At 38.0% G+C, this 14,673-nt stretch overlaps 1 protein-coding gene across 10 annotated transcripts in view; it reads right to left on the reverse strand.

Moving 5' to 3' along the window:
• HNRNPC (heterogeneous nuclear ribonucleoprotein C) overlaps window positions 1-14,673 on the reverse strand; it is a 54,369-nt gene that overhangs the window by 16,298 nt on the left and 23,398 nt on the right. For 7 of the 10 annotated variants that reach the window (XM_054689037.1, XM_037502992.2, XM_037502990.2 and 4 more), the window contains 3 exons: window positions 9,796-10,073; window positions 5,176-5,290; window positions 4,557-4,604 (listed from right to left, as the gene is read on the reverse strand). In XM_054689037.1, coding sequence (XP_054545012.1) covers window positions 4,557-4,604; window positions 5,176-5,290; window positions 9,796-10,036 — 404 coding nt within the window. In that variant the 5' untranslated portion in view covers window positions 10,037-10,073. The remainder of the gene's footprint in view (window positions 1-4,556; window positions 4,605-5,175; window positions 5,291-9,795; window positions 10,074-14,673) is intronic. The other 3 variants (XM_054689046.1, XM_037502994.2, XM_037502993.2) reach the window with 1 other exon arrangement.

Genomic DNA, 14,673 nt, shown 5'->3' on the forward strand with positions numbered 1-14,673 from the left:
TGGAAGATGATGGCCACACATAATTTGAAAATGCTAGTTGTGCTAGATCTATTAGGTTGGGGGTGGCAAGTGATAGGATATCCATAAGCCCTTTCATTCTGATATTGAAATTAGTGTCAACCAAATGTGCAGTAGTAATGTATGTATAACAGTGTTAAAAAGGTTTATAAAATACTAATTGAGAGCCATAATTTTTAGTAATTTTAACATAAGTATGTGGAGATTTTGATAATAAAATTATCATGGTTTGGGAATTCTTGACTGTCCAAAGAGCGCTATTTTGGGGTCATTTTTAATACTATCTTTCATGTTTCCTTTAGTCTTCCTATCAACCCTGTGAGTAGGAATTATTTCACTTCAGGGACAGGAAAACTGAAATAACATTAGTTAATGACTGTGGTTATAACATTTACTGCAAAGTTATATTTACCACAAAGTGACAAATCTTTGTATTGTTCTTTTCTCTGCTCCTTAGTAGCTACCACCCTACCATAATGTAATAGGTAAAAAACTCAAGATGTCAGAAAGCTCAGTAATAAATGATTTAAAGAAATGCCAAATTTATGTCTTGCAACAGTCACATAAATTTTATGTTCTTAATGGAAGGACTAAAGGACTAAAATTACAAGTAAATACTGATTTAATCCCAATTTAGATAGTAAAGCCCAATTTTCAGAATAATTCAGAGCAAATTTTCCACCTTCTTTATTTAATAAAGAATCCATCACAATTGGAAGATAACTGTGTTACTAACTAGAACAGTAACAATTATTTTAACCTTATACCCCCAGAAAGACTGCTGAGAGGAAACTAATTCCATTTTCCTGAATATTTTTTCCTCTCTACCAGGTCTTACTAAACAAATTATTTCCCAGGCCCGACTACCTTACTAGTATCTCCCAAATCACTAAAAAAACCTATGGATCTGCCAAATGGCAGACAAATCCTTGCTAATAGAGCACTCTTGGGCCTCCCTGGTGGCGCAAGGGGTTAAGACACAACCTATGAAGCTATCCGCAGCCTCTGCAGCACAAGTTTGATCCCCGGTCAGGGAGCTACCCACATGACACAGACAACCTCCCCTGCCCGCTGCTCCCCTCAGCAGTGTATTTCAGCCAGTCTGCCTGTTCTGTTCCCCATTCTGTCTTTGGTGAATCCTCTCATCCCTCACACCTATGGCCTGAACCCCAGTTCTTGTATGCATAAATAAATCAATCTTAAAAAAAATAGCACACTCTTCAACATCATATTCAACAATCATACAAAACATAAACCTAATTCCTTAACTCAACTTGAGCTTTGCAATTTCCTAACATGCATTTATTTCTTCTTAACTAAAAACGTTCATTTCCCTTCCAGTCTTCTGTACTATACTTGAATCAGTCTTTTGCCAGCATCTATTTGCTAATTCAATTTATCATCAGAAGTCCTTCTAACTGGTTGAGATTGTAATGGAAGGGGAAAGACATTACTCTTCACTGATGCTCTACAGTATCAAACAATACAGAGCATAACTAAGGGTATCCCCCTGACTCTTGAAAAACAGAAGTGAAGCCACCAGTGTAGGGCCACCAGTCTTTAGGATTAAATAGCAATGATAAGAATTTAAAGATTTTCCACAAACACCTAAATTTCTTCACTATTTTTTGCTTTCTATATCATCTTTCATCAATTAAACCTTGAGATTTCTTACTTAAAAGTTTTCCCAAACCTACTTACATACAAAAAGATGACATGGTCAAAGTTTTGCTGCCTTACTAATATGACTAAACATAATTATTATATCCCCCCAAATGAGCATATTAGAATTTTTCTAAAAGGAGTTATATCAAAGAAATAAGAATCACAGAAATACAACAACTTTTTCATTCTCTTATCATAGATTCTTAACTCTGCCTGGATATTTGAAATTCTTAGGAAGCTTAAAAAACAAACAAACAAACAAACAAACAAGCAAAACCCCACATCATTAAGCCTACCGTGGGGGTACAAAAATTCCCACAGGATATAGTTGGGCATTAAGTATTACTATGATGATTGGGCCTCCCCTGGTGGCGCAAGCGGTTGAGTGCCGCACTGGAAAGCTCTTGAAGGCCCTGCAGCGCGGGTTTGATCCCAGCCGGCCGGCGAGGGTCCCACATGGCACAGCAGACCTCTCCTGTCTCGCCCACTGCTCCCCTCGGCAGTGTATTTCGTCAGTCTGCCTGTTCTGCTCCCCACTCTGTCTTTGGTGAATCCTTTCACCCTCCCGCGCATCTGGCCTGTACCCTGGTTCTTGTATAAATAAACAAATAAATAAATCTTAAAAAAAAAAAAGTATAACTATGATGTGTGGCTTTTATTAAGACTTTCAAAGTGCTTCATTAGTTTTTAAACTGTGTTCAAATAGTCACAAAAATGTGAGGAAATCTTTAAGACAAATGAAATAACCATGTTGATAAAATATGGAGACTCATACCACACCACTTACTAGTATGGCACTCAAGGCTTTTTGTAATGCAGTTCCAAACCACATTTCCAGTTCTAATTTCTGGCCTTTTAATGACTGGCTACCATAATTTATGTGCTTTTTCTCAAATACATAAAATAAACAGATTCAGTTCTTTGATCACACAGTTTACTGGCTGACTTGATGCCTTTTACCTTGGCATGATAGATCAAGTCAGCTAAGCAGTTAATTTCATTTTTGCAAAAACAGTCCCAATCAAAAAAGATATTATGTATAATACAAAAAGCAGGTATTGATCTAACTGGAATTTATTATATATCAACTACAAAAACACAAGTGATTAGAATACTAGAATTTCTGAGATGACAAGCAGCAAAGAAAAATTTAAACTGATTTTTAAATCAAGCCTAATCAATGTTCCATATACATACATACAATGCTCAATTAAAAAAATAGCAAATCAAATAAACATGTTTCCCTAGTATCAAGACTTTACAGAATGTAAATATGACAGTAACATTTTTGTATATCATTCTATTTTCTGATAATTTCAACATAACCTAGTCTAAATCCATCACTCAAAGTCATCCATAACCCATCTCTATCCCTACATCTTCCAATTTTATTTCTAATCACTCTCCAACAAAACCAAACTATTCTGAAGGTCAAGAAATAATTCCAATCTCCTTGCCTTTTTAACTTATCACTTAACTGTCATCAATCTACAATATGAATTTCTACACTTTATAATTAACTCTTCTTTTTAAAAATTTATTTTGTATAAGAACTGGGGTCGGTCTCCCTTGGTGAAACAGGTGGTTGAGAGCAACACTGCGTGAAGCTGTCCACAGCCTCTGCAGTGCTGGTCCCATCCCCTGCCAGCCGCAGAGCAGCCCATGTGGCGAAGCAGAACTCTCTCTGTCTCGCCCGCTGCTTCCCACAGCAGTGTATTTCAGTCATTCTGTCTGTTCTGTTCCCTGCTCTGTCTCTGGTGAATCCTCTCACCCTCCTGCACATCTGACCTGTACCCCAGTTCTTGTATGCATAAATAAATCTTTAAAAAAAAAAAAGAACTGGTGTGTTGGCTAGAGTGGGGAGCAGAACAGGTGGATTTACTGAAATACACTGCTGAGGGGGAGCAGCAGGCAAGACAGGAGAGGCCTGCTGTGCCAGATGTGATTAGCTCCCTGGCCCAGAATCAAACTCAGGCTATAGTGGTGAGAGTATTGAGACTTAACCCCTACGTCACCAGGGAAGCCCCATAATTAACTCCTAAAGCAATTTGTATTTTTAATTTATTATAGATGTTTATTGCATCTATATTTCATATTAGTTGGTTTGCTGAAAGGAGACTAAGGTTTTTAAGGTTAGCGATAGCTTCATATCGTTTTGGTGTAACAGCCTACAACGCAAAGCCAAGTGACAAGTACGCAACGGGAATAATGAAAGAACATGGAACTGTTAAATCCCATTTCATCATCAGGCAGGTGAGTTATTCTTTACTCTTATTTGGCATACTAATCAAAACAAACAAAATCCCCACTGACTTATCCAGAAAAAGCATTATCCATAAAAGACTAGACATATCCCATATGCTCAACAAAACAAATTCATTCTTTAAAAATCAATACAGGGCCTCCCCGGTGGCGCAGCGGTTGAACGCTGGGTTGCGAAGCTGCCCGCAGCCTCTGCAGCGCCGGTTCGATCCCCGGCTGCTCCCCGGCCACCGGAGGAGGGTCCCACATGGCGCGCAGACCTCTCCTGCCGCCCGCTGCTCCCCTCAGCAGTGTACTTCCGTCCTTCTGCCTGCTCTGCTCCCCGCTCTGGCTCTGGTGAATTCTCTCACCCTCCCGCACTTCTGACTGTACCCAGTGCTTGTATAAATAAATAAAATAAATCTTTAAAAAAAAAAAAAAAGAATAAGGTACTTATTTAAAAAAAATAAATAAACAAAATCAATACAAATGTCACTCTACTTATTTGTAAGGTATTTTTCACTTTGTTTTCACAGAAAAGGAAAAGTTCATTACTACAAAACAGAAAAATAAAATGGTTTATAACAAATGGCATTTTACCAGAAAAGACACACAAAAAAGCTTTAACATACCTGTCATAATAATCCCGTTGGAAGTCATAGTCCAAGTCAAAAGAGGAGCTGAAAAATAAATACCAAAGAGGATTAATTTGGAGTTGGTGATATAAATTCACAACAGCAGATGGGAAAAATAAGAAAAAAAATAAAAACAAACAAAAAAACCTATGTCAAACAAACCACAACAAACAGATCAACAGATAGCATGGAATAATCCCCACCATTCAAACAATAGATCACTAAATCCTAAATAAGTTTAGGCCACTGCAATACAGTGGCTAAATTGTAAATTTATATGAAAGTCTGCTGAAATTTCAAATCAAATCATAATAGCTAAAATAACATTGAAAAATACAACAGTAAACTAAACATTCTTACATCACCCTTCCCTTTCTTACTGCCCAGCAGCTTCTTAGAAGCTAAACAACTCTTCATGAAGAATTACAATGCTATAAATACCAAACTACTCTTTACTAGTAAAAATCTAAAGAAAAAGGGCAATAAGGAACTATAGTAACGCAAAATAAATACTTTTACACAGATACTACAATTAACCCTCCCCACATCCAGAAAACAGATAGAGAAGATGCCCACTGATGGACACAATGCAGTTATAAATAATAAAGTTCCGGACCTGAGTAGAGGGGACGGAGAAGGGTGTTCTGGTACTGACCCGTACATCTCCGCTGCAGATCGTTTCACACCTGCTTTTCCTCGGTTCACTTTTGGCTCTGCAGCCAGATTAATATCTGCAAAAGCAAAGATGTTAATTTTAATTCTGATGAAAAGGTTTGGAATTAAAAATACAACATTTAAAAAATGTACTTAGTCATACAAATCAACTAAGGTCTAACAATATATATCATCTTTTCTTACATAAAAGAGGCTCACAAATTCTTACAATGCTAGAAATTAATGCTTCATTTCCTATGTTCTGTTTTCTTTATGTATCACATTGTCTTTGGTAAGTCCTATCCTCAGCTTCCACCTCACTGAACTGCCCTACGCAGAGCACCCACTCTTTCCCTCAGTTACTAGGACAAGAGAAGTGTTGACGATCAACATTTGCCTTTGCAGGAATTAATTCTGTGCATTTAAAATGAGCACAATTACATTAAGAATAAGTGAATAACCTAGGAGATTTTAGAATATATAGTAACTCATAAATCAATGTGATTTAAGTATGGTACATGTACCTTATCCCCAAAGGCAAACTTTTATTCCCCTTGTAAGTAGAACCAGCTGTAAAACTGCATAGCAAGTGCTGCTTAAGAAACTCTATGCAGGGCCTCCCCTGGTGGCTCAAAGGTTGAGCGGTGGGCTATGAAGCTGCCCACAGCCTCTGCAGAGCCGGTTCGATCCCTGGGTCCCACATGGCGCGCAGACCTCTCCTGCCGAGCCCGCTGCTGCCCTCAGTAGTGTGTTTTGTCGGTCTGCCTGTTCTGTTCCCCGCTCTGGTGAATTCTCTCACCCTCCCGCGCTTCTGACTGTACCCAGTGCTTGTATAAATAAATAAATTAAAAAAAAAAAAAAGAAAAAAAAAAAGAAGCAACATCCACTCAACCTTTAAAAAAATGGAAAAAAAGAAAAGCTATGCACCCAAGGGGAACAATAACTATACAAAGGTGACCTCTGACGTAATAAAAAATTAAATAGGAAAATGAAAATTTTTAAAATCCTATGCAAGCAATAAAGTGCTTAAGAACCCGCATGTGTGTGCATATACTACAAATCGAGAAAAAGTAGGAAATAAAAAAATTCTAGTTTTCATATACAACATAATTTTTAAAATATCTGTTCCAGTGTGGTCCGTTACTTTCTGTCACCTATCTACGTAAGAGTTGGTTTTCTCTCTTGTTCTAACAAGAGTCCATTTGTCATTCAGCCAAAAGCTAGTTCTCCAAAACTCAGTTTATCAAAAATAGACGTAGTACATGTCTACTTGATGAAAACATTGTATTTATGAATAACCTTCAGAATCCTAAGTTCACTAAACTCATTTCCAATTTTTAATCATCAAAAGTTTATAGCGAGCTGGAAGGGATCATGCTCAGCGAAATAAATCAGAAAGAAAAAGAAAAATACCAGATGGCCTCACTCATAGCAGGAATGTAGAAAACTTAAATAATAAGGGACCAGGAAAATGAATAACTATAAGAAAGTGAAAATCAAAATCAACAAACAACTATGAACCAGAGACACTCTATGGGGGTGGGGGCAGGGAAAGGAGGGGTTGGGTCAAAATAAGGGGGTTGTAACTGTATGGGGAATATAAAAATAAAATTAAAAAGTTTATAGCAATTTTGCTTTTTATAGTTTTGGCTTTGGGATCATATATATTTTATAAAACTAAAGATAAAATTAAATTTAAAAAACCTGAAATGTAAAAACAAAACTATCAAAAGTTGATCACACAAAACTATAAAAGTGTTTCATGTAATTCCATAGAGCTGAGTCAATATCCAGAGTAGATTACATATTTATAATTAAAAAACCCCAAAGTGTAAAATTACCAGTAATCTTCATTAAGCTATAAAAATATAGGTGTGGGTTATTTTGAAACTCTGGCGCAAAGCACACATAAAATTTTATGTTTTGTTTTTTTAAAAAAATGTAAGAGAGGGGCCTCCCCTGGTGGCGCAGCAGTTGAGCACTGGGCTGCGAGGCTGCCTGCAGCCTCTGCAGCGCCGGTTCAATCCCCGGCCGCAGGGAGGGTCCCACATGGCGCGCAGACCTCTCCTGCAGCGCCTGCTGCCCCCCTCAGCAGTGTATTTTGTCAGTCTGCCTGTTCTGCTCCCTGCTCTGGCTCTGGTGAATTCTCTCACCCTCCTGCACTTCTGACTGTACCCAGTGCTTATATAAATAAATCAATAAATCTTAAAAAAAAAAAAAGTAAGAAGAAGAGACTCCCTATTCTATCTACTAAAACTAACCATAAGTAATTAAAATTCGGTAAGAATAAACACTTCTGGTATACAGACTGTGGTTTCTAAGGAAGTACTTCTGAAAGGAGCTGTTACGGAAAGTGGCAAATTCTGGGGTTAGGTCAAGAAATATACCAGATGACCTGGGATATCATGTGATTCCAGAAAGCAAGGAAAGAAGCAAAGCAGTATTACAAAAGTAATGACAATGACACAGGAATCAACTTGAAGTAAATTCCACTGAACTAAAGAATTATTTTGAGCTCTAAATAATTTGCAATTTAAATTATATAAATTTATTTTTTTTTGACTTTTTTTTTTTTTTTAAAGAGGCATGTTTATTTTTTTTTTTATTTGTTTGTTTTGTTTATACATGCACTGGGTACTGTCAGAAGCGCGGGAGGGTGAGAGAATTCACCAGAGCCAGAGCGGGGAGCAGAACAGGCAGAAGGACCAAGGTACACTGCTGAGGGGAGCAGCGGGCGGCAGGAGAGGTCTGCGCGCCATGTGGGACCCTCCTCTGGTGGCCGGGGAGCAGCCGGGGATCGAACCGGCGCCGCAGAGGCCGCGGGCAGCTTCGCAACCCAGCGCTCAACCGCTGCGCCACTGGGGAGGCCCCTAAATTATATAAATTTATGAGGATACTACTAAAGGTGATAATTACATTTGAAAGTTGCTAGAGTACCAATTCATTACAAGATTTGAAAAAGATTTATTATATTGCCTGCCCAAGTATCTGGGGAAAACTAACATTGAGTTCATTTTAGAAAAATTACAGTTAATAAATGCAGAATGAATGAGGAAACCCACTATGTTGTGAGCTCTAATGAAATACCTAAGCAATGATTATCAGTGGTGACCATAAAAGATAAAAAAATTAAAGACAAAACTTAATCATGGATCAAAAGCTTTCCCTGAACCCACAAATTATTTTTCATAGTACTAAAACTGGGATATAAGTCCATACAATGTTGTAAGATATGAAATTTTAGCTCATTTTTCCATAGACACTTGATAGATGGTAAAGTTTTACATACTCTGTGTTTTCCTCTACTTTCAAGTATAGAAAAAAATGCACATGAAAATTTCTGCGCTCTAAACTATTTCATTTTAAATGTTAAGGATTACTTGTTCTCTAACTTCCAATATTTTCCCTTCCCAATTCATTGGGGTTGGGATATTAAAAACGGCATTTGAGAAATGTTATATTCAATATGAAATGCTGATGTTTTGAGCAGTATTATGCAAACACTTAAAAGTCATTCCAGTTAGAAGAGAAAGGCAAGTAGGAAATGAAGCATAAATGAGCTTTAAAATTTACTGTACTAATAAGCATTAAAAGTGCTGAACACAAACTGTTGAAAATGCCAAAAACAAATGGAATTCTATCATTGAAAGCAGTGACTACTAAATTGAAAAGGACAATATATTATCAATGCAACTAGTCATTCGATGGCACTCAAAACATTGTGTGCTTATTCTTTTTTATTCATAAACAGCAACAATAAATGGACTTGTCTTAGATAGCCTTAGTTTCCTTAATATTCACATTCAAGAACAAAAGCTATACCAAATCACTATGATTCTGACAACAAACCAGAAACTGGCAATTAGATATTTAAAAAGATGAAATTCTACTCTCACCAGTATGTTCTCCTCATGTGCTAATAGTATAATATGTAATGTGAACTTCTAAAATTTATAATATAAACCATTACCCTGAACTATGCATAGATATTAAATACTTGAGTATCACCAAGGATACCCAGATTGGGGGAACTAATACATAAAACAGAGAGTTTATGCTCTAAGATAGTTGCAGCAGTATGTACTTTTGATTGAGTGTAACATATTAGACTTACATTGCCATTCTGAATTAAACTTCATAGTATTACTGTCATTTTAACATATGAGAAAATTTAAGGCTCAGTGATGCTACAGTGGCTACCCAATACACAGAATTGAGAAGTCCCAGTACAAGGCAAGCAATTTGACTTCAGTGCCCACGTGTAACTAATCTATAGTCTCCCTTAAGTTGATCAGGAGCAGCAGGCCACTGTCATTTAGGCAGCAACTGCACATTACAAAATAATGTTCTTACCCCTCCCTACCTACTTACTGAAGACTGACAACTGATGGTTATCCAGTCTCTCCTACACGAAACAGCATAAAAGTAAAACCCTTATTTGACCTATCACCTACCTATTAACGTTATATGGTTTTATTAGACTTAAGTTCCATGCAGAAAACTTAAGACCATTAATTTTATGGAGAAAATTAAAAGAAAAACTAAATTACATCATCAATAAAAAAATTAACCCAAACCTTACCTAAAACCTGGCCAGCAATCATTCTGCCATCTTCTCCTGCCACAGCAGCGCGGGCATTTCTTTCATTAACATATTGAACGAAGGCAAAGCCCTTATGAACAGAGCAACCCACAATTTTGCCATATTTAGAGAAGATTGCCTCCACATCAGACTTCTTCACCACAAGAGTATTGAGATTCCCAATGAATACACGGGAGTTCATGGAGCGAGGATCTGTCTTGTTTGTAACATTGCTGGCCATTGTCTTTGATGGTAAGGTTCCTCACAAAGCTGAAAAACTAGAAAGAAAAAAATTGCATTGAGATAAAAGGATGCTAATACAAATAAAATAGTCCTTATAAAACTTTCTTATTTTGAATCACCATGACTATCTAGAATATTATCTGTCAACATAAAGGGAGGGATCTCACACAGCAGCAAGCATATGGCTATTCAGAGTACACTAGAGTCTCAATATAATCTTATACTCAACCTCCCCTTCTTGGGTCCATTCCAGCAGTACTGGATTACCATTTCAAGGGAGGAAATACTTATTTCATAGTCTACTCACAACACTTTCTGAGATATTAATTTCAGATGAGCCCTCTATGTTCTGAAGTTTTGAAGAGAAAGTTAGAAAACCCTAAGTGCTCTACTATCAGTTTCTGCATGTTTTTCACATTCCCAGTCATGCCAAACCATTCCTTGCCATCTAGTAATAACTTTGCTTTCTTGCACATTACTTACATTAAAATTCATCTCATTCATTCCCAAGGATATACAAAACCCCAAATCATGCTACAAACCATTCTTTGGTAGGCAACTGACACTCTAGCTTTCAAGTACAATTAATCTTAAGAAATGGCAATAAACAGCCAATTTAATCACTTTGGAAATATCTATTTACAGGTATTTCAACTGATTTGTCATATAGCTTAATTATCAATACCATCTTTTTTTGCAGACGCAATTTTTCACGTGATAACCTACAAAAAGCTGTTAACACTTAAAAAATACTGAATGATAATGATGATAAAACATAGCATGAATCACGAGAGAATCAGAAGAGAATATACCTTCCCCCCTCAGATTTTTTCAAAATGAAAGTAATTTTTTTGTATGTAATGGAGGGTTCGAGTCTATCATAATTACATGGAGACTCACAATAATATCCTTTTAGGTCTTCTTCAAGTGAAAAGGTTTTAGGCATTTTTTTTTTTTTTAAGTACTTTTATTTATTTATTTATTTATTTTGTTTTGTTTTGTTTATACATGCACTGGGTACAGTCAGAAGCACGGGAGGGTGAGAGAATTCACCAGAGCCAGAGCGGGGAGCAGAGCAGGCAGAAGGACTGAAGTACACTGCTGAGGAGAGCAGTGGGCGGCAGGAGAGGTCTGCGTGCCATATGGGACCCTCCTCAGGTGGCCGGGGAGCAGCCGGGGATCGAACCAGCGCCGCAGAGGCCGCCGGCAGCTTCGCAACCCAGCGCTCAACCGCTGCGCCACCAGGGAGGCCCATAGGCATTTTTTTTTTTTTAGCTTTTATTTACGTACCTTTCCACTCCAACAACCAAACTTAAAACAGAGTTAAAGATGGACCACCTTAGATTCAGAGTAACATTCTTAAGGTTATTTCTCACTGGCCCCTTGAAAGCTACTAAAGAACCTCAAATCAAAAGATACCATTGTCTAGGATCTGTTATCTTTCTAATTCCTAACAGAATCATGACAAATGAATTTTCAGATTAAGTAAATATGTCATATAACAGATGCATAAAACAGTATAGTGTAACACTTATACATGACCACTACTATTGTGACCCTTAAAAAACAAAAAACCTGGTAATTTCACAGAAGCATACTGATTTAAAAGCTGCAACTGCTTTTTCCTAACAGTTCTGAAATTCAAGAATCTGTCTTATTTAATTTTTAAGCTCTATCTTTTTTTAAAGATTTATTTATTTATAGTTATACAAGCACTGGGTACAGTCAGAAGCGTGGGAGGGTGAGAGAATTCACCAGAGCCAGAGCGGGGAACAGAACAGGCAGACTGATGAAGGACACTACTGAGGAGAGCAGCGGGTGGCAGGAGAGGTCTGCGCACCATGTGGACCCTCGCCCGGTGGCCAGGGATCGAACCGGCGCTGCAGAGGCTGCGGGCAGCTTCCCAACCCAGCACTCAATCGCTGCGCCACGTGGGAGGCCCAAGCTCTATCTTTTTAAGAGTAGTCCTGAATCTTTGTTTAAACTAAGTAATGAAAATCACCATGCCGGGCCTCCCCAGTGGCACAGCGGGTTAAGCGCAGAGCTATGAAGCTGTCCTCAGCCTCTGTAGCGCAGGTTCGATTCCCGGCCAGCAAGGGAGATTCCCACATGGCGTGGCAAACCTCTCCTGCTGTCCGTCTCAGCAGTGTTTTCGGTCCTTCTGCCTGTTCTGCTCCCCGCTCTGTCTCTGGTGACTTCTCTCACCCTCCGGCGCCTCTGGCCTGTACCCCAGTTCTTGCATAAAATAAATAAATCTTTAAAAAAAAAATTCTTAAAACTCAAAAGTAAAAAATCAAACACAATAATTAGAAAAAGGGCAAAATTTTGAACACATGCTTCACTAAAGATAAACAGATGGCAAGTGAACACATAAAAAGATATTTGACACAATTATTATAAAAATGCAAATTAAAACACAAGATATATCTATATACACCTATCAGAATGGCAAAAATAAAAGAAAAAAAAAATCACCATGCCAACAGCAGTTGCTTAGAATCACCAACAGCTATGCAACTTTTGAGTACTGTAAAACTTTACAACACCAAAAGGAATTAAATAATCCTGCTAAAAGCCTTAATTGGTTTCAAATATTATTGTTGGAGATTAAGGTCTGCTATTATTAACAAGCTAGTTTTAAAGAAACAATAAATATCTGAATAGCAAGTATAGGCAAAACATTGTTGGCTTTAATGTGGATTAACTTGTAGGAAGACTGTCATTTTACATTTCACCATCATACCAAACAAGAGACACAGAACTCTGAATAGAAGAGGAATGGATTTAAATGCCTCTTCAATTTTCACAAGGATGGTAAGTACCAAACCAGATGCAGAGAAGGGAATTCATTACACAGAAATAAAACAGTGTATAAGGATTTAATTCTTTCTAGGAAGTCCATTTGAAAAGGCTGGTAGAGGGGCCTCCATGGTGGCACAAGGGGTTGAGCAACACACTATGAGGCAATGTGCAGCCTCTGCAGCATGAGTTCGATCCACAGCCAGCCAGGGAGCTGACCCATATGGCGCAGCAAACCTCTCCTGTCTTACCCGCTGCTCCTCTCAGCAGTGTATTTCAGTCAGTCTGCCTGTTCTGTTCCCCACTGTCTCTGGTAAATACTCTCATCCCCCGCATCTCTGGCCTGTACCCCAGCTCTTGTATGCATAAATAAATTAAAAAAAAAATAAAATAAAATAGAGAAACATCCAGTACCCAAATAAAAAATAAAGATTATCTTTGAATTTAAGGATATGATTTTATTTGCTTTATACGTGGTTTCTAAATGTCCTATTAAAAAATCATATATTGTTAATACAAAAACAATGACCCCCAACTTCAAAAGCATACTGAAGACAAAGGAGGGCCTCCCCGGTGGTGCAGTAGTTGAGCGCTGGGCTGTGAAGCTGCCCACAGCGCGCAGAGACCTCTCCTGCATCGCCCGCTGCTCCCCTCAGCAGTGTACTTCATCAGTCTGCCTGTTCTGTTCCCCGCTCTGGCTCTGATGAATTCTCTTACCCTCCCGCTCTTCTGTCTGTACCCAGTGCTTGTATGTATAAATTAATCATTTAAAAAAGAAAAAGACAATGAAATAATGTTCAATGTTCATACTTATGAAAAGAAATTCATCAAGGGCCTCCCCGGTGGCGCAGCGGTTGAGCGCTGGGTTGCGAAGCTGCCCGCAGCCTCTGCAGCGCCGGTTCAATCCCCGGCTGCTCCCTGGCCATGGGAAGAGGGTCCCACATGGCGCGCAGACCTCTCCTGCCGCCCGCTGCTCCCCTCAGCAGTGTACTTCGGTCCTTCTGCCTGCTCTGTTCCCCGCTCTGGCTCTGGTGAATTCTCTCACCCTCCCGCACTTCTGACTGTACCCAGTGCATGTATAAACAGACAAACAAACAAACAAACAAATAAATAAAACATGCCTCTATAAAAAAAAATTAAAAAATTAAAAAAAAAAAAAAAGAAATTCATCAAGATACCAACAACAGTAAAGACAGAGAACTATTAATCCCACATTTAGGGGGATTAACATTCTCTTCAAAAATGTAACAAAGAGGCACTACCAATTAATATGTTTTTTTCACTGAACATTTAAGCATCTCCTAAGTACTAAGCACCACCAACTGAGCTACTGAAGGGAAGGAACAAAAGGAATGGATCCATCAGAGTTTACATTCTAGAGGTACCTCTACTTCAAATTTTATTGAATAGATTTCTCAAAGCTTTAAAAAAGACCAAATGGTCTCAGACCATACTTTATCTTAAGTCTGATTATTAAATCAGACTTTATTTATTTATTATTTATTATTAGATCTGAATAATAGACTTTATTATTAGATCTGAAATCTCTATTAAGGGAGAAAATGGTGAATTCCCCAAATGCATTGCGAACTACTGGAAAAGAATTCAAAGTCTTGGAAAAAAGCAACAGCAAAGCAGTTTTCTGAGCCTTCACATAAAAAAGCAACTAGGCAAGTGAAGCCAAAACAAAATCCATGGTAAAGGCATACCAACAGCCAACAAGCATGGTACCGATCAATGACTATAAGAGAAGGAAAAAGCAATAAGGTGTCTACAAGACCTAGAAATTAAATTATTCCAAAATACCTGTGTAGTTTTTACTGGGTAACAAGAACC

Source organism: Talpa occidentalis, unplaced genomic scaffold, assembly GCF_014898055.3.
Source record: "Talpa occidentalis isolate TD23 unplaced genomic scaffold, MPIMG_talOcc4v2.1 talOcc4.11, whole genome shotgun sequence".
In the NCBI taxonomy this organism is placed as follows: domain Eukaryota; kingdom Metazoa; phylum Chordata; class Mammalia; order Eulipotyphla; family Talpidae; genus Talpa; species Talpa occidentalis.